Source organism: Rhipicephalus sanguineus, chromosome 8 (assembly GCF_013339695.2).
Source record: "Rhipicephalus sanguineus isolate Rsan-2018 chromosome 8, BIME_Rsan_1.4, whole genome shotgun sequence".
In the NCBI taxonomy this organism is placed as follows: domain Eukaryota; kingdom Metazoa; phylum Arthropoda; class Arachnida; order Ixodida; family Ixodidae; genus Rhipicephalus; species Rhipicephalus sanguineus.
The window spans coordinates 68,088,564-68,109,531 of NC_051183.1; the positions used below are offsets into that span (position 1 = coordinate 68,088,564).

The 20,968-nt window shown below is 43.1% G+C and overlaps 1 protein-coding gene across 1 annotated transcript in view; it reads left to right on the forward strand.

The window, feature by feature from the left end:
• LOC119402042 (uncharacterized) overlaps window positions 1-7,600 on the forward strand; it is a 48,733-nt gene extending 41,133 nt beyond the window's left edge. The window contains exons 8-10 of the mRNA XM_037669123.1: window positions 1,190-1,257; window positions 3,195-3,287; window positions 7,414-7,600. Coding sequence (XP_037525051.1) covers window positions 1,190-1,257; window positions 3,195-3,287; window positions 7,414-7,494 — 242 coding nt within the window. The 3' untranslated portion in view covers window positions 7,495-7,600. The remainder of the gene's footprint in view (window positions 1-1,189; window positions 1,258-3,194; window positions 3,288-7,413) is intronic.
• The last annotated feature ends 13,368 nt before the right edge of the window (window positions 7,601-20,968 follow it).

Consider the following 20,968-nt stretch of genomic DNA (forward strand, 5'->3'; position numbering starts at 1 on the left):
TAACACAAATGGTCATGTAATTCTACAAACAATGACAAGAAATACTACGAATATTAACTAACAAATGGTGTTCTTTGGATAAGTAATTCAAATATTGTACTCACATATTTTGTCCCGAATGTTTCTGAGTTAGTGTTGTCAGAAATATTGCAAATTAGGCCCTTCGAAAGTACAACAGCATGAGGTCAATCAGGGGATTCGAACGCATTAGTCTGACTGAAGATCGCTTGAAGCTGGGGAGACGGCGCGTGCGTCGAGGTGTAGTTAGAGAATATAGGGGTGGTAAGGTAGGCGGGTGTACGTCATGCATAGTTACATATCTTTGCGAAAGTAACGCTGGAACCCCATGTGATGTCTGTAAAGATAGCGACAACGTTAGCTGCTTCTTCCGCTTGATAGCAAACTGTTTTGAAAATGACAATAGCACAACGGTTTTCCAGTTTTCCACGAAACAGAAAATTTGGATTAGATATGCTTGATGAGGGGGCGATAAACAAGCTACAAATCCCGTTTGGTTGCACTATGATAGGCATTATATTTGTTCGAAGAAGGATCTGTAAGTTACTCGCACTCCAGGCACTCGAGAGTGTACGATGCCCTAGCTATTATTTTTTCACTGTAGTTAGACCATAAATTGTTTATTTTCCTATCGGCTTGCTGTTATCACGTTCTCTTATAAGCTTGTCGTTATATCAGTGTACTTGTGTGTAGATGTAAACGCTGTCACATTGTACGTAAACGTAACCACGGTCGTTTGAAAGCCAGGCACTAGTTAGGAAACATTTAGCATCTTGTTGAAGTGCAGTGTGAACTGAGGGCAACCAGTTTTGTTCGGATATAACGCTGTCGTCTCCGAGTAATCAAGTAATTGTTGTTATACCAAATGACCAGTCATTCATAAAAAAAAGAACGAGTAAGTGCCAGCGTTGCTTCTCAATCGTACCCTTGGTAAAGCATTATCAATGGGGTTAAGATGTAGCGAAAAAATATTTTTTCTATACATCGGTCGGGATCGAACGAAGATATAAAAGCACATGAAGCAAATTTGTTTTTTTTTTTCTCTATGTTGCGGCGACGCATTGATTGATTTTGTGGTTACAGATATAGTTTTCCTGTCCTTACTCGTTTGTTTTTGGTAAAGTGATGTTTCGATGAAATTTCTGCAACATTCATTATATTACGTATTCAGCACCTGAAGAGGATAAACTGACACATCCACAAAGCCTTCTTAAATGCCCAGAGAGGGAGCACACTGGCGTAAGTATTTACTGAAGCTAAAATATAATAGGTTTACATTATAATCATCCACGGGTTTCTATGATATGAAACCAGTTATATGTCAGGATATTGGTGCGACAAAACGGTTGCTTAACGCCAGCAGAATTGTGATCATTATTCGATACTTGTCCAGTGTAGTTCTGCTAAGCTGACGTGAACTACAGTGTTTTACCACACACGATTAAGGCGGACAATTGGGCTAGTAAGTATCGAGCATAGTAGGGCATGACTAACAGCGTAAAAAGGACAGGGACAAGAAGAAGGTACTAGTGTGACCCTGCGTTTCTGCTTCTCGTAGCTGTTGCCTTTACGCTAGTAATCTTGTTCTACTATTACCGCACATTTCCGGTTGTTTTAAATATACTGTAAGTACTAGTGTCAATTACACTTTATTCGTGCTTTATTGTGTGTTTCATTGTGATAGAGTTGATGGAATGCAATGGCAGCGAAAATTGGGTGCACCTAGCGTCTCACGTAATTCTATTCTAAATGATTTTCTTTGTAAGAAACTGCGCCTAACAGTAGTTAAAACACTCTATAGCAAAAGTGCCAGAGGTGTTAAGAATAGCGTCATTATTACTTTTTCACGTCATCCAAGCTCAAGACGCAATCCGGAACTTTCATACCTATTACATATTTGGAATTAAGGCTAACAGTCGCACACATTGAAGAACATGCATGTATTATATGGCATTTTTTTTCGGTTTTTTGGTATGATATATACAACGTTACTGGATGGGGACAGTTGGAAAACTCACGCGAGGAGGCGGCTGCAAATCGTCGCCTATTCCAGGTGTGGCTGGCATCGCTTTGCGACCACGTCACGTGACCCTTTCCGCGGCGCGCAGCCGGCGTCGCGCGGAGCAGACGAAGCACCGACGCGAAACACGTCACGTGAACAGGGCGCAAAACGATCCCAGCGCCCCACTTTTGGGGAGACAGTGAGCGGCCACGCCGCTTCCGTGGCGATCCCGTGCAGTTTTCCAACTGCCTCCATCTACTAATGTTGGATATATAAGGTCAAGTACTACGCAGCATTATAACAAAAGCGCTAATAAATAAGAGCTATTAAATAAGTGATACCTTGACTCTTTTACAAAATAGATTTTTACGAACTGCATACATTACGTAAGCTTGTAGCACACAGCTTGTCGGGACTTGCAGGTGATGTTCCTTCCGCAGGTGAAGAGAAGAATGCGCCGTACTCATCTGCGCCTCGCTTAAATACTTATGGCCTGATTTAAATTTAGTGGGTGTTTGGGCAGACGTATCACTTCTTGTTTTCAAAAATATAACTGAAGTTTCCCATCTGTTTCTGGTGCAGAGTAATGCACTCCGTTATTATTTACTCCAAGCATAGTTCTCTTTCATGCATGGCGCTTGAAATAATTGTGGGAAATCCCGCCACTGACGGCTACGCGAAGCATCTTTTCAAAATACGCAACCGCCGGTGGCACAGCATCTGCACGATGAAACATCGCCATGCACATTCCGAAGTCACAGTGTGATTAGGCGTGTGAGTATAGAACTTTTTGAGAGGATCTTCAGCCTTCCAAATATGGGTGGCTGCACGCGATAAATAAAAAAAAAAACAAACGAAGGGTGGAGGAAATAGGGGCCTATCTCGTGATAAAAACATGAGGTAAAAGCGTCCTCAAGGAGGTTTTATCGATATGTCTGCGCACATTTATGGTTGCACGAACCACATGCGTGTAAATATGTGGGCTTTCCATCACATACCTGCTTCACTTCTTACTTCCATCTCAAATTGGAGAGAAACAGGTGCATATTTTAATGATGGTAGGATAATAGCATTACTTATGTAACTTTCGCCACGTAACGGAGGAAAAAAAATCGAAGATGTTGGTTAGGTTTTCGAAAGAAAAACTGATACTTCACTGATTTGTTTCATGCAGAGAAATATCCTAACGAGTTGCTACCACTATTGCCAGCGGGATGGCTTTTGGTTCACTGGTTATTTTGACAGCAAGCCCTCAAGTGGATGCAACGTAAGTAATCCTGTCAATAATAAATTGATAATCATCCAAGTACTTGGTCTATATAACTCGCTAGCTATGTGTACAATCGGCCGAATCTTTAGCTATCGTGCGCGAGCGCCGACATTTTTGTGCGTCAGCGCCGTACGACGGAGGCAAGTTGCAAACAGGGCGACAGTAATCGCATGCCCACGAAGCGCGCTCAGCTGGGCCCATCGTCTCCTTGGCTGTTCCTTCGTGGGAACGTCACGGTGCATTAACTCAGTTCAGACGAACAGGCAGCGCGTCTTACTCGTATCTTATATTTCGAAGATCAGCAAGCGACCGAGAAAATGAAATCCGAGACGTCACATGCCAGCGCGCATGAGATAAGCTGACAAATGTGGATTGTTAATTTGTTATCTGGCGACGCGCGTCTTTCCACTCCGGCCGTGATCTGGCGACGCACATGCTGTTTTTTTTTTGCGCTTACTCTCGCCCTGTTTGCAACTTGGCTCCGTCGTACGGCGCTGACGCACAAAAAAGTCGGCGCTCGCGCACGATAGTTAAAAGATTTGGCCGACTGTGCATGGCGCTGTGCTATTATAGGACCAAAACTGAGTACCTTGTCTTGGCAGCTGTATTCAGTTCACGACACATTTCAAAATTCTGATGAAATTTAATTTAGGCGCTCATTGCAGAATACACGGCGGTAAAATTAATATGGGTTGGACAACTTCAACGGATTCATACGTAATGCATATTGCCCTTAATTATTTATTTCTGCTTTACCCTCGGTACGAGGCAGTACCTCAAAATTCTGCGACTCAATCGTACATGATGGATGCTATCTTTCAGAATAATTATTTATTGAAGCAGTGCATAAGCATTATTCAGCGTCCATAGAGTTTCGTAAGATATTTTATATTTCGATTTTGTTCTATTTAGGCAAGGAAAATAACTTTATCGAAAGATCTCTGAAATTCAAATAGTTCTCTCAAACGTGCAGATATTTTATAGTCAAGAACAACTATCTTAGTGATGCGATTCTATCATATAATAATAATTGTTCAGGTTTTACGTCCCAGAACCCCGATATCATGACGAAGGACACCGTAGGACATTTCATCTGTCTGGGGTTCCTTAACGTGCATCTAAATAAAAGTACACGGACTTCAAGCATTTTCGCCTCTATTGAAAATACCATTCTATGAGGAAACGCTAAATGAAATTATTTTCAAGCTCTACCGAACGTAAAACAAGCGTTCCCTCTTGTGCTGCTTCTGTGCTGCCTTATTCGCGTTTTAGGTAATAGAAGTGTTCATAGCTGAAGCTAATTTCTACGTGAATTTCTACGCGACGCGTTCGCCAACAGCACGAGACGACAGCCTCTTCTTCCTTACATCGCAAGTGTTCGTTCGCACTGCATGACGCGCAATAATACCTGACTAGCTGTAGGCTGGTCTACAAGTTCAGTGTTCTGCGTGAACCGTGTGCCTAGGGCATCGCTAACTTCCGTACATGGAACCTACAATAGCTGATTACCGCGTAGCGTTTCCTCGCATTCGGCGCGCCGACCTATTAAAGGGACAGAATTTCGGCCCTTATGATGTCACTGGAGAGGCGTATCCGAATTCGCCGGTTAGCGCGAGGCAATTCGCATACGCTAGACTATATACTCACTATTGTGCAAAAAGAAATCCAAAGACGCCAAGGCAAAAGTCTTGAAATCGGCCTATCTTAAATCAAGTGGAGGTAGAAGGCCTCTACGAATGATCTCCAATTTACCCTGTCAAGTGCGAGCTCATTTATTTTATATCAGCGACCTTTATATTTACTTCATTGCATCCAACTTACTGCCACCCTCGGCTTTTTTTTCTTATCCTCTGGTAACCACTCCCTTTCTGTAATTGACGATTTCCTGCCTATAATACGCATTACGTGGCGCCTTAGGTTCTCTTCTTTCTCTTAATATCAACTATAATGTCGGCTACCACCGTTTTTTTCGGACGAACGCTGATGTCTTCCGATGCCTTAATGTTACGGCTAGTCAATTAAGCGCAAGGCCCCGATCCATCACGTAATACAAACATGACAATCCTGGTAATTGTAGCAACGCATGGGTAATTTGGGCGGGCCTTTTTGTGGATTCCAAAAGCCCATGGACGTGATTACTTCAGTGCTTCTTGGAGAGCACTAATGCAGGCTGTTTCTGTTGGTCAGCCAGGTTGGTTATTTCATTTCGCGCGATTCGGCGCGCACAACGATGTTCTAATAGGGTTCATTATATGCTAAACATCTGAGACCTTGAACACGACCTTCTTATAATTCTCCCCTGAAAATTATCATAGACAAGTACTTCACAGGCAGTGTAAGCACGAACTATGTTCTACGAGCGAAATTCATCAGTATCAAACCGGTGACAGGGTACTTCTGAAGGGACGTTAAAAAAAGTAACATTTCAGGTACACACCGGAAAGGATATTGTTAGTTTTACTTGAAATTAGTTCATTATTAATTGGGTAGATCAAGATTCTTTATTTGGATCCTAAATTTTATGGCCGCATTTTTATAGCACTAATATCTGCCAATTGTAAGCATTTATTATGAGACAAGTATTCGTGGTCGCTTCCGAAGTTAGAACATATGACCGTACTTTAGAGATGCCGCTCTGTTTATATGTCTGAAAGAGGTGATTATTCCAGAAAATTATAAAATTAGAAAAATATACTGCTGCAAAAACAATCTATCCATGTTTTGATAATCACACCGCTTAGATCATTGCCTTTCATGAAGTATTTTCCAAGTACTTATCTGCCAGGAAATTTAATTGAACGGCAGTAACGTTGATCCTCTGTAAGTCCTGTTTAAAAATGCTACGAGCTTCAACACGGTGGCTCGCACCAAGCGAATTCTTTTATACTTCTCTGACACAGTTACCTACTCTGCAAATTAATGTCATTTGCTTTAATTTTGAAAACTACGTTTTGATTTTCTCTCCTTTGTATCATCTGTTAGTCAATGATTATTATATGTGCAATAAAGGGTGCCGCAGCAACACTAAAGGGTTGCTCTTTCTTCGTCACGATGACTTCATACCGGCGTCTAAAATTTGTTTTGTATTTTATTAAGGCCAGAACCCTCGGTCTCTATGTTGTAGTTCCCACAGAAGAGCCAGTGAACTTGATGCGGGACGCGGTCTCACGAAAAAAAAACCCTTTAGCTGAAGCGAGCGGAAAAGCTTCGAGCGAACTAAAAACAGGTATGCGCCCGCAGCCGACGCCTCCTCTTGACTATATTCTGCAGAAAAACTGGATTTCTTGCATTTAAGAGCGGGTGCTTGCACACTGCGCATTTATATCAAGGCAGGCGCAGTTGCTGCTGGGTCGGCTGTCACCAGCGGTGCTAGTCGGCTGCTAGGTGATTGAGCAATGAAGTGTGCACGCCATCCCCGCGAGCCGCTAGGGCGGCTGCGCATGCGGAATAACCACGGCGGAAGCAGCGCGTGTCCGTGCTCGCATTTCTCTGTCCGCACTATGATGTTGCCGAAAACAATGAGATACCGAACCGCGAAGTAGAGAAGCGGAACAACGAGGGGCACGACGAGCGTAAGACACAAATGCATGCACAACATCAAAAGGGGCTCCCCCCAAAAAAATGGTTTCACTTAACCTGGGCGTGTTGGTCCGACGTGCTAGAATATAAACGGCGCAAAAGAAGGATAACGAGGAAAAACGAGGACGCAAACGAAAACTATGTTGTATCCTTTCTTTGTGGTCCCCTTACATTTCAATCATTTGTACTGTATGTTGCGGCTCGTCTTGTCTGACATGAGTGCAGCAAGGATTTCGCCTTCTTGCGCTACAAGAGTGTAACACCTACAAAACGTATTTTCCTACATTGATTATTTCATTACCTCTTTCATACAATGAAAATTTTCACGATTAAAAATGATTTATGCCCAGTCTCCAACGTTACGTCGTACGCGAAGCTGTTGTGCAAAAAATTAAGAAATATACTTTTAATATATTAGGAACAGTTAACTAGACCTATTTATTGAAGTTTTGCTTGTGTTCTGGCGTAGATTTAGAATCGTTTTCATAGAATTACCTAACAAAACTTATGTTTCACGAATCAATGATTTAATTCTTATGTGCAGCTGCGGAATCCGACACCGGAACAACCACTTGGGTGGTGCTGTCGAGGCAACTGCATTAAAAAGTACAATTGTCTACAATAAACCTGACATCCCTCAAGAATGCTTGAAGTCTGACTGCCAGTAAGACCTCTGGAGGACGGAACAGGATATTTCAGTTGTTCAATAAAAGCACATTAGCCAGCCTGTTTTTTACCGAATATTTAATACAACACATGCCCCATTAGCTGAAGCCTTATGTGAGCATTTGTAGACGTGAGGAACAACATTTATTAAGCTTTCTCCAGTGCCCTCGTCCGTGCGAAATGAGTTGAGGCGTTATGTTTCTCAAGATTGTGGAGGATATTAGTATTATTTTTTAATGAATGCGACACTTAATGAATCGTCCAGAAAGAGCTATCACCACACACGTTACCAGTTCAAGCAACGACTATGTTAATTTTTACAAGCAAAATAGTATATTTCGCACACCATTGCAATCTTAGAACGTACCACAGCACGCAATAACAAAAAACAATGTGTTAGCAAGAAATAAAAATCAAACGCATTGACTAAATCGATCGCGTTTGCGCTTCGAAAGTTCACACTTGGCAACTGGCTAGAGAGATGAAAGGCCGGAGCCCCCCCATGCCGGGATTCTTCACTCGTGCCGAATATGTTCACATTTGCTTTTTCTTCCACTGCTGCCTTTTGCGTCACTTCTATTTAGAGTTCGTTCATCAGAGACATGTCATTGCATGCTACTTAGCCTCTCCTCTATGCTTTCGCTGGCAGAATTTTTAGCAATATGTACAGAAGAGAAAGAAGATATTGATTTGACTTTTTCAACCTGTCGGTTTCCTGAAGGTGCACGGGGAGCAGCTAAATGTGATGACCTTCCAGTATTTGCGGTGGCTGATTCTCCTTTTATACTTGAAATGAAGAAGCTGACAGGCGCCAACTTTATGATTCTGCATGTTCTCCTAACTACATGCTCCTCCACGATCTTTATCTAAATGGCACTTTTAAGGAACGTCTCTTTGAAGTGGCTCTGTATTGTTCAGCAACGAATAACCATAAATTACGTTGATGAGCATCACCGTTTATGCTTTCGTCGTCAGCTTCAATTATAGCACAAATTTCCATGAAGTGTAAAGGCGCTCTGCTCTAACAATGGCTGCTGGTGTGAACCCTTTGGAGTACACGTTCCTCGGCGAAAACAGTCGTGCGGTTCTTATCGTTATGCGCAGTTTTGCATGCTCAGCTTATGACACCCTCCCTGAAGATGAGTTCACATTTTGGCTCGAAGCAAGTGGAAATGGCAAACAAATCCGCTCAGTGTCGGGCCTAAGCACATGAAAAAGCGGGCGATATGTCTGATCTTTTGCGGCCCTTTTGTTTCACCATTTCAACGGCCTCACGAATTACCGCTAAAAATCACTGGAGAAGCAGTGGGTGGTGCACATTCGGCCGGCATTCATATCATGAATGGTAGTTTACCGCTATCCCTCAAGAGAAAGCTATATAACAACTGCATATTACCTGTACTTACCTACAGAGCAGAAACCTGGACACTCCTAAAAAAATGGAGTGACCCTCTGCCCTTTAAGAGAGAAACGGCGATGTCCCCACTGTTCGAATTTAATTGGATGAACATTCCTCCCTTTTGCAATGGAGGAAGGTTCCTCCCCCGTCAAAATCAAGATGGCTGACACCAGACTAGCGGAGCGAGCAATACAAGTAAGCCTCGCGAGTGCATCAATTTTGGACAGCTAAAGAATGTAATATCAAAAACCGGTCCCACTGAGCTTAATATGGAAGGATATGACAATAAAATCAAGCAGGCAAACCTGTGGTGATGAAAACCTCGCGAAACAGAGCGACGGAACTAGTACGTCTCGCTCGGCCAGCGAGACGGCGTTCACTATAAAAGAGACGGATACTGCAAAGGAGCTCACACCCGGAGGCTCTACGTCAGGCTTGCTGCCTTTATTTCCTGAAGCATTACGCGGTGTAGCGACGTTATTCACGCGTTTACGGGGCAACATGCCCCGACATATGCCTCCAAAATGTACATTCTGTAGCAGCAAAACAACCCCGGCGCAGCAGAGCATAGTTTCGATTGATAGATGTTCAACCTATAAGTAGCTGGAGCTGTGAAAACGCCACAGCCGTGAAGAAGGTAGTAGCTGGCGCCATCTAGAGGGATTAATCGATACTAAAGAAAAAGAAAAGTCACAGTTTCGCCGTAACGGCGAAGCATTGAATGCGATAGCAACAAATTGGAATGTAACGCGAAGAACGCAAACCAGCTCAAAATTGCCAGCCCGTCGCTCGAGCCCAAAGGACGCACGAAAAGAACGCACAAAGGACGAGCGCAAACTACCATGCGTCAAAGCTCGATACTTGAAGTACACTGCTGAAACATAAAGCAGGACGCACGAAACGAACGCACGGGTACACACCGGACGAGCGCGAAGTAAATGTCGCAGTTGTTACTTATTTCAGTTTGAATAGCGCGCTCCTTTCGCAACCGCGGCCGCTTCAGCGAGCGAAGTGACCTTCGTACGCTATGTGCGTGGCATCGCGTTTTTAAATGCTGCTCATGATGGCTTTCACTAGCCCTTATTTCCATAACTAAACGCTGTTGTCGCACTCGGGGATGATTCCAAATACGAAAATATAATTTAACTGCTGAACTAAAAGAAGTTAAACCCATGCGCAATTTTTCATCTCATAAGGCCATGCGCTCCCGTGTTGCAAGTCATATTGAGCGCGACTGTACGTGTTAGCAGAGTGTTAAAACGTACAGTGGTGAGCACTCTTAGGGTGAACAGGCGAGCGCGTGGCCGACGGCACTGTCGGCGCCGCGTAACGGTCATCGGTGGAAAAATTGCGCATGCGCATCATGCGTTCTACGAAATACTCTTTCCGCCGCACGCACACAAGCGTATCCCCAACAAGCATACCTATGACGCAGTGCGCGTGGTGGAAAGTGTATCGCAAAGCACATGCTGCGCATGTGCAATGTTTCCAACGATGGCTGTTACGCGGCGCTGATAGTGCCATCGGCCTATCCAGTGACTTTCCAGTGACTCTACGTCGGCCACGCGCTCGCGTGTTCACCCTAACAGTGCTCACCGCTGTACGTAGTGTGTCAAATACCTTCCTACAGTATCAGGGCCTATGGCTCCTTCCTATATATATATATATCATGTTTAGCAATGGTGCAGACGTGGCCAAGGACTGCGCATTATTTGCCTGTAGTTTAGGTGCTTATCGATACAACAATAGCTTGTCATTACGATGTGCACATGTATGAAATGTCATCAAGTGTTGAAAACCGATTCATGGTATAATTTTACGAATGACAGAAATTTCAGTTTGTTTATAGGAGTTCATTGTAGAATGAAGGCATGCCGACATGAAAGAGAAAAGATACAGACAAGCCAAACGCTAGCGTTTGAGCTGTCTGCAACTCTTCTCTTTCCGTGTTGCAAGCCTTACTTTCTTCTGTAATTACCTTATTTTGGTGTTTTACGCCAGTCACGGCAATTGTTGTGAAACTCGTATTGATAAACTTTGAGTAGTATTTTATTTCCCTCAGAGGAATCGCGTGCACCACTGTAAAGTTGCTACAAAAACTTGTTGCGCCTGTCAAGCATCCACCACAGTGTTCCTGTTTGAGTAATTGATTAATTATTCGACAACCCCGGTGGAAGCGCCTTGTTGAGTAACAAGAGGTAGCGGCACCAACTTTCGTTGATTATCACATAAAAACCCTAATCGTATTCGCTTGCTTTGAAGCTTCTTTTGAAATTCTTGATCAATTTCTTTAAAACTTGCTTAGTTTATGTGTATTTGTATGCTGATTTTGAATATGCAATGATTTTTCCACTAGTATATGTCGCGTTTATTAACTATATCAAACATTTCACGTGCCATGTTAGGCGCAACATGTTTTCGTAACCTGAACGTGTAACAAAGTACGCATATCACAATAATATTAAATCGAGACTGTGTGCAACAGAACCAGAATGCATGTTCTAAACCCACTTAACAAAAGTTATACTATGCTAAACATTGAAGAGTAAGTATGTCTAGCTGATGATTCGCTCACGAGAGTTCAATATTACGTAACTTTTAACTGAAACGGGTTTAAAACAAGGGTTCGTAGGTGGGCTAGTGGGTACATGAACATTATGACAGAACAGCGCAGGAAACTCCTTTAAAACTATTGAATACAGTTTTTATCCCCTAATTTTGAGGTATGTCGATTTACTTCGTAATTGTTCAAGTTTGGAAAGGCTTGCCCATCAAAACACAAATTTTTCTGTTAAAAGTGCGTTTTCTTCCAGAAATATAATTCTATATTTGAAATTGCCACATAATTAAACCTAAACTCAGCACTTTTCATCAATGTCGACCAAGAAGAAATATAAACGCAATATTTCTCGCAGAGTGTCTCATTGAGTACCACGAAGTCGTCACACTGACTCCGCTAATCTTAACTGAAAAATTAAATACTGCGTTTTTAGCAGTATTTGCAGTGGTCATATGCGTACAAACTTTACACAAACCACTGCAAATACTGCTGAAAGCACAGTATCTAATTTTTCAGTTAAGATTAGCGGAGACTTCAGCTGCGGCAGCACTAACGTGATCTACTTACTTGAGTGCTCAGTGCGTCACATGCATTACATCGGTCAGACTGAAACATCATTTCGTATCCGTTTCAACAATCACAGAGCACACGCTAACAGTTTGCCACATCTTCCATTGTCTAAACATGTTCGGCTGCCAGGTCATTCATTTGACAAAGTCATGGTGACGATATTACAATCAGGCTTCAAATCGCACCATGATCCCGAAGTTCGAGAATCCTTTCTAATCCATAACGTTAACACTGTATCGTCCGGTATTAACTAGAGCGAAGGAAAAGTGCTTATCTTTCTGTAATGTCTTGATATTCGAATTTTTGTCATAACTTCAATGACACGTGCCTAACACATCTGCAAAAAAGATTGATTATTGAAGAATCGTTATCGTCTTGTCTCTTCACGTGCAACCATCGAGACTAGTGCGGTCAATCACTCAACGTTATAAGCGCTTGTTCATAAGCCCTTGATGCTGCCTGATGTACTATATCTGTTTTATTATAGTTTTGTAAATTTTGTACATTTACTTCACCCACGTGTTGATGCCCATAAAAGCGGCTATGTGCTTGTACTTCAGTTTATTCTGTCGAAGGCCGTGCCACGGCCGCAACGTAAATGAGTAAAAATATGCAATTTTCGTGTGCTCCTTCATTTCTTCGACTACATGTGCACCGGACCTTCAGAACTTTCTTTTGAATTATATGTGTATATATATATATAGTAGATAATTTTCATAAATTTTTCAAAAGAGACGTAGGAGCGTGCTTGGAATAGCGACAGGTGGTTAAAACAGATGAATATTATCTGTGCCTCACAATTACACAGTTGTATAAACAATGAAAGGAGTGCCGGTGAAAATTCGCAACCATGTCGAATATGTATATTGGAAAGCGTGACAGCTGCATTAGCCACCAGAAACAGGTTGGCTGCTCCGGAAAAAGCTCCCACAGCAATATTATGTTCAAGAACAATTATTTTTCGACGCAGTCGCAACCAAACACAATGAACAATGGCGACTTAGCAACAGGCTGTCCAAAGCCAGGACACGACCTTTGTACGAACAATGTGGTGAAAACGTGGACGTCACTGCACTCGAACAAGGTGTCTACGGGTGCTTACACAAAGGCACCGCCAATCAGCGTCATATTTGCCGTTACTGCCAGACGAAACTGAGTTCAATGAGCCTCTGCGTACTTGTGAATCATGTCCACAATAGTTCACGCATGGAAGAGAAAAAAAGCAATAAGTTCTTTTCATTAAAAAAAGATTAATGTCCCTGTATTTCAAAATTCGACATTTCAGCTAGTTTATCAACGACGGTATCATTTAACACAATGTGATTATGAGAACAGCGAGGCTTTGCATCCGCAAAGACATTACCGTACTTGCATAACTTTCCAGAACACAACCATAATATATTTGTTGAAACGAAACTGCTTGAAAGGCTTGCGTAGGCCACAGTAATTCAGTAGCCTGAATTTTCTTTTCAGAGCAGCAAGAGCGAAGTTTAAACTAAGCATGTTCTATCGACTATGGTGCGACTTTAAGGCAGCATTTCGATTTCAGTTATGAAATCAGCATACAGTGGCACAAGTCATATATCACAAATAGTAAACAAAAGAAATCATCAGTACTCTCTGTGGTGCTTGTGATATGTGTTACATGGACCTTAGCATGGATTTCGAAAATTCAACTTCAAGGCAATATTTGCCCTGTAGTAAGAAACGTGATTATGATTGTCATAGAAAAGCTTCCTTAATGTCACATCTAGTTACGCTGCGTGAACAGAAAAAAGAGTGCACGTAAAGTTTAGATAGATAAATACCGAGAGCCCTGCAGACTCTTGCTAAACAGAATATTTTTTCTGCAGTACCTACATGAAAAACCCTGAGAATTTCCAAATATGACGTGGCGCAAATAAGCAATCCTCTCGTTTAATAATGTCCGCCGCGGTGGTATAGCGGCTACGGTGCTCGGCTGCTGACCCGAAGGTCGCGGGTTCGATCCCGGCCGCGGCGGTCGCATTTTCGATGGAGGCAAAATGGTAGAGGCCCGTGTACTTAGATTTAGGTGCACGTTAAAGAACACCAGATGGTCGAAATTTCCGGAGCCCTCCACTACGGCGTCTCTCATAATCATATCTTGGTTTTGGGACGTAAAACCCCAGATATTATTATCTCGTTTAATAATAACCAGTGAACACGTATTAGCGTCATTGGGAAGGTAAAAGCCTCGGAGAATTGCTAAGTGTAGGCAAACCGGAAACTGAACTACACTTGATATCTCTGTCTTCATCATCATAAGGCTTATATAAATTTTTGAACGCTTCTCATTTTCGTTCACACTTCCACTTTCAATAGCTCACTTTAACAAGTCGTAAAACGTCAGGCAGAGTACATCAGCAAATGACACGCGCAAAAGTATGCGTCGTAGGTCTCCCCAAAGGGAAGTCATATAAGGCAGGCCTTCCAACGGTGTTGCTTTCTGGACAACATAATTTGCCCTCACTTGTATACGGAGGTCAATAAGCATGTAATGATGGGGGTTTACGGGCCAAACCGTCGATATGAATAAGAGAGACGCCATATAGAGCGGGACGCCGGAATAATTTAGGTCACCCGGTTATCGGTAAGGTTCAAGACTGGACGAGTTGGTGCAGCATATTTGAAGTTGGATAGTGGAACAATTTGACGGGACACACAGACGGGCCACATCGTTGTGTGTGACCCGTGGAGCTGCTGCTCAATATAAATTTAAAAAAAACTGAGTTAGTAACGCGCACCTCACTTCGTGTACACGGCTATTCTCGCATATTGACCCTATCAAAACACGGCCTGAGTGGCCGAGAACTGAACTCGCGTCCTCAAGCTTAGGCGTCAGGTTACACGCAGTGCTCATCGATTAAAATGCGATAACCAGACCTCATGCAGAAAAGCGCTCGGTAATTACTTGGCCGAATACAGTCACAGAGTGTACAAATGTCTCGCTCTCATCGCACACAACGTTTAATCCGTGTTGTGTCCTCATTTCTCTGCACTTGCGCAAAAAGGACCGCCATACTTATTTTGTTTACTGCATTTCAATTGATGAGATCTGTAAGTACTGTAGAGCATTGAGTAAAAAATCGCCATATCTGTTTGTATTAGTTGACCGTGCTGGAACGTGATACTCCGATGACGCATTCAGGTTAGGCAAGTACGGCCATACAGGAACACCTCACAGTTATGGGCCAGTCTGCTTAGCGAGTCAGTTTCGTGTAGCACTGGGCTTTTGATTCAATGAAAGAGGTTAATGCTCGCAGAAGCCAAGCTACTGAAACAAAATGGGGCGCGTACGTTTATGCCTAAGCGTTATCTGCGCATAATATGAAAAATACCCATAAACGTGCTTAATTTTTAGCATGTGTCGAAACATAGCTCTACATATGCATAATACACATGAACTACAAAGCTTATAACATTGTCATTCATATGTCGGCAAAAAACTGGAGTTCATTCAAACTAACTCAAGAAATACGTTTGGCGCTTAGGGCGCACTCAGACTCAGACTCGCTAAAATTTTCCTAAACCGGATTCACTCGGATTCAGACTAACATGAAATATTCTCAATCGGGCTCACTCGGCCTCACACTCACCAAAATATTACTCACCTGGATTCACCTCAAAACTAGATCTGAGACTGAGTGAGTGAATGGTTTGCATATAATTAGCTTTTTTTAACATGGAGTCGATTCACTTTAACACCAATATCTGACGTAACTGACGATCTTCGAGGTGCCCTTTGACCTCGTACTTTAAAACACGCGGTGTTAGTGGTTGGAAAACAGTAATGACATGTTTATTGAAATACACGAGTCACATTATATATTTTCATCAAGAACTTCCCGTGTAAGAGTTTGCGGGGGGTGGGGGAAGCAAGGCAACCCCACCCTGCCCACCACCCTCCTTACCTTAAACCTGTGATAACGATCAATCAATATTGAGCTGGTGTATCAACGCATTGAAATATGTGTGCGCAGACGTGAGTATAAGCGTAAGCCTACATGAAGCTGATAGCAATGTTGAAGTTGAGTTGGTAGGACTCTAGGTCGGCAAGAAAAGTGTAACTAACTCAGACTCACACACGAAAATATTTTGAGACTCACTCACCACTGGCCCACTCACGCTCGATCACGAATATAAGACTCGCCAATATTTTCTTCCTCGAGTGGGCATCGACGCATTCTAGTTTAAATATAGTCATAAACCGTAGCTATAGCTACGATTTAAAGGGGCCCTGCAACATTCTTTTCAAGAAATGATGGACTGGCCTCGTTAAAAGAGTTTATTTTCTCACGAATTGAATGCCGCAATTTTTTTACAATCCGTCTTGCACGAGCGGAGATAAGGGATTTGCCGCACGCTTTAAACGGCCACTAAAGGCAAAAAAAAAACAATTATGTCATAGTGAAAGGTCAATGCTTGAGTACGTCTAAAACGTCAATATTATCCATAGCAGTGCTGTAGTAATTGAGAAGGTGAATGTAGGAAACTATATGCGCAACCAGTGGGACGTTTTGCAACGAGCCCAATGACGTAAAGAGTCCCGAGTACAAAGTATCACTCGTATGCGAGCTACCTATGATAAAAAAGAACTTCCCGAGCATTGCGAAACGTAAAACAAAAATGCTGCTTGTGCGTTTCTGTTTGATTCAGGGAAAAAATGGGACCGAATATTTTTATTGTTTACTTTATTTGCATCTTTCTCGATTTTTCGGTCATGAAAGATTTTTCGGTCACAAGCGACGTAGCGACGCCGCCACCGACGGCGGCATTTCTGCAAAACGAGCTCTCTAACGCTATCGCGTTAAAAGAACTTGACGTACAGTGGAGAACGGCGCGGGTTGTGCAAAAGCTCCGTCTTCGCTAGGCTGCGCTCCGCTCGCGCGGTCGTGTCTCAGTGGTAGCTTCGTTATCGCGTACTGCTGCCTGTGCCTAGCACGCTCATGAAAGTTTCTCCAACGTAAACTTCGAGAAAATGATGTGTCCATGTGATGTGGTGTTATGTACCCTTCAGCGCAGGAACCACAGCGTCGGTTGCTGGGCAGTAAAAGCGGGTAACCTTGCGCAAGGTAAGTGCGACGTCAGGAGGCCTTTTTCAGGCGCACGATTTGAAGTGCGCTAACGCTGTGCGGACCACTAAAACGTGATTTTCATTCAAAATAAGCACTTCCTTGCACGAAACAAGCGCTACGAATTTTCCGGAACGCTAATTAAACAATCAACGCCAAATTAATTCCCGTTAGTGTTCCTTTAAGCGCTTTCTCTGTCCTTTCGTACCAGAGAGCGCGAAAAGTTACGCAGGGGAGGGGGGAGGGATGCAAGGGGCTGCCCGTTCCTCAGCGCGTGTTGTGACGTCGAGGACTTTCTTTTTTTTTTTCTTCGAACGCGAGGCCCATTTTCACAGTAATCACGAGTGCGCAATCGGGACGTCGAGCCATCCCGCGACGGCGGCGGTAATTATGCCACTCGCTATGTTCAAATGAGCCAATGGCCGTGGGCTTTGAGTTTATGGAGCGGCCATTTATGTTCTTGGCATCATTTGTCGATTGAAGAGGGATCGATTTCTAGCCGATCTTCAGAATGAATTGTTTGGCATATATGTTCTCAGGAGCCTCAAATACTGATAGGCAGCGTTTCCTGACCATGCTGAAAAAGTGTTGCAAGGTCCCTTTAACGCATTTGTGCGTGTGTTCTTGGTTTATTGAAATTAATAAAAATGCTTTTTATTGAATGCTATTGTTGTTGTTTTTTTTTTGCCTCAGCAGACAGAAACTGACTTTCAAAAGCTGTGAACAATATCATGTCCAGGTGCAGCTCAAGCCTACGGAAAATTAACCGCCCGAACAACCCAACTTCTCAATAAATATGGCGAACGTTTCATTAAAAAGCGCTTCGGAATTGTGACAAGTTATAACAAACTTCTTAGAGTAGCTACCTCAAGCACCGGATTACTTGCGAGGTATGTTGATATATGTGTATATTAAACATCAATTAGATTATTTTATATTTTGATTTCAAGACCAATTTTAAACACATTTACGCATATTTGCTTGCTTCATATTATCTATATAAACAGATTTCTATGGGGGACAATGACCAGATGATTATCCTTGAACCTACATTCTGCCACCAGTGAAATGCTGGGGAATGCATTGTGCAAAAATATCCAGCCAGTTCTACACCATGCAAACTGAGTAATCGCCTGCCTCTGTTAGCGCTTGGGTTTTGCCTGTCTGAGTCGAAGCTGCGGGTCTGCCTGCCTTTGTTGGTTCTCGGCTTGTGCCTGAGCCTTCGGAAGGTGATGGTTGCCTTGCATTCGATGGCGTTTCGCTTCCACTTCTCTCTTCCGTAGATCTGCGTCCAACTCCAGGCGCTGGAGTTTCGCCTCCGCTTCGCTGAATCAGACAGACGAATTAGCCCTTCGGCGACGAGGCAAGCAAGCGCTGGCATTTAAAGCGTGCAGCCTGCTTAGCGTCCAGGGCGGGGAAGGCAACCTTCATTTTTGATGCATTGGCGCCGTCTCTTCACCCATTTTGGCATTGACTTGATATGAAGCGCCCTGTTTTGACCTATTTTGATATTGACTGGGCCTGTAGTGCCCTATTTTGACCTATTAGGATATTGAATTCACCGTAGCACTCCCTTTTGCCCTATTTTGGTACGTTTAGCGGGACGCCAAGCAACGACATAAGACGACACCCAGGGCCCCTAAAGTGCTCCGAACTTAAAAATAACTTCGTAAGGGCCGCGTTGCAGTTGGGTGCATTAATTTTTTATCACTTTTAGGATAGCCTATTTTGAGATAGGCAAGAATTGTTCAAGCTTAATTTACTACCACTTCGCGTTTGCATGATGTGCGATGTCCAATATATTGGGCATCTTATATATTGAAATTCCAAAAACAAATATATGCCATACAGCGTGAGAATGAGCACATTGCGCGGAACGATATTGCCTTCACCGTGAGTTACTTTGATATAGACAAAAAACTACAGAATTTCTGCACGAAAATTCCTGCACATTCCCCTCTCCATTTCCTGTATAAGTACAAAGGGGGAGTTCTCCATCACATGGAATGGCGACTCTAACCGGCGTTGCTAGCCTAATCTGGTGCGCGAGCGTTTTTTTAGATGTACCTGAAATAACTGTTCTTCCATTGTTAAGATACGGTTTAAGGTCATCTAGTTACAAAACAGAATGTGGCTAACTTTTCTGTAACAATAACACTCAGCAGCTGCTGTAGCAGGGCTTAACGTTAGGCGAGTTGGTGCATACCTTAACGAAATAATTCTGGCGCAAACTGAGAACGATGAAAAAAACTAGATAAGACAGGATAGGGCACCAAACTTTACCATAGCTCAGCAAAAGATGTGGAGCTCACAGACTTACTCAAAATATATACTTTGCGCTTAGCGCTCACTCGGACTCAGGCTCTCAAAAATTTTCCTCGCCTGCACTCAGAGTCACTAAAATTTTTCTCAAACGGACTCCCTCGCACTCAAGCTCACCAAAGTATTAATCAGCCGGACTGACTTAAACTCAGGCTGACGGCTCGATGTGAGTCTCAGTGAGTCGACTCATGAGTGAGCTTGCTGACCTACGGACTTTAAACTAGTGTAGGGGATGTTATTTGTAGTAATTGTGATATAAACGAGAAGAAATTAGGGTGTACGAAAAGATAATTTGCCGCCGGCAGTGACCAAACCTGAAACTTTCGAACAGCGCCACTGATTCGTCATCAATTGAGCTACGGCGCCGGTCATCCTCGCGTTCATTTTAACCAGAATTTCAACCTGGGAGTGTTAATCAGCACCGCGCCACTGATTAGCACTCCCACGTTTAAATGCACAGATGTACCTGATCCTTGATGTGGTAAATAGCCTTAGTGGCACTGCTATATTCTGTAAGCGACGTCCTTAATTCAGCCCTCCGGTGCATGTCTCATTTCTCTTTTATATATTTATTTAATAATACTGCAGACCACCCTGTGGTTCAGGCTGGAGGGGCTGTACAGTGATTACAAAATAATAATAAACATCGCAATCATAGCGAAAAGGAAAAATAAGAACAATGAGAAAAGGGAAACGCAAGAGAAACATCGATTACAACCACCGACCCACAATATAAATTTCCAGTTCGCGTACAAAGTCATTGGCACCAACAACAGTGGAGGGTAAAGCATCTCCGCTGATCTTACTAAAACAGTGTTGTGTCACTCAAAAATGCTCTATTTAGAACTAGAAGTTCTGTAATGTTGTCGCACAATTTAGTCATCCGTGCCACTGAGCAAGTGCCGCCTCGGCATTGATCCAGCCATGCGAACTACAAATGCATGTTTATATAGTATTGAAGCTTGGCGGCCAAGTTCGTGAATCACGATCGCATACAAGAACAGCGTGAACGTAAAACACGGGACGTCGCAAATGCAGGTAATAAAGACGTGATAATGAGCACTCTTGTCGTCGTGTGTGTTCCATCCTCGTCCCGTGCTTTACGTTTGCGCTGTTCTTGCCATCAGATTTATATAACACATGTGTACATAATGTCTTATTTAAGAAACATGCCGATGCTCTCACCTCTTATTTGTAAAAATAAAAGTGTACGTTAGACGAAACTGTCGACAAGCGAAATCGCCCAGGTTAATTTAGGGACTAAAGCATAGTACAGCACGGGGTAAGGACGCGTGTTCCATTACTGTGTATAAGTACTACTACTATCTGGGGTTTAACGTCCCAAAACCACGATATGATTTTGAGAGACGCCGTAGTGGAGGGCTCCGGAAATTTAGACCACCTGGGGTTCTTTAACGTGCACTAAATCTAAGCACACGGTCATCAAATATTTTCGCCGCCATCGGAAATGCCGTCGCCGCGGCCAGGA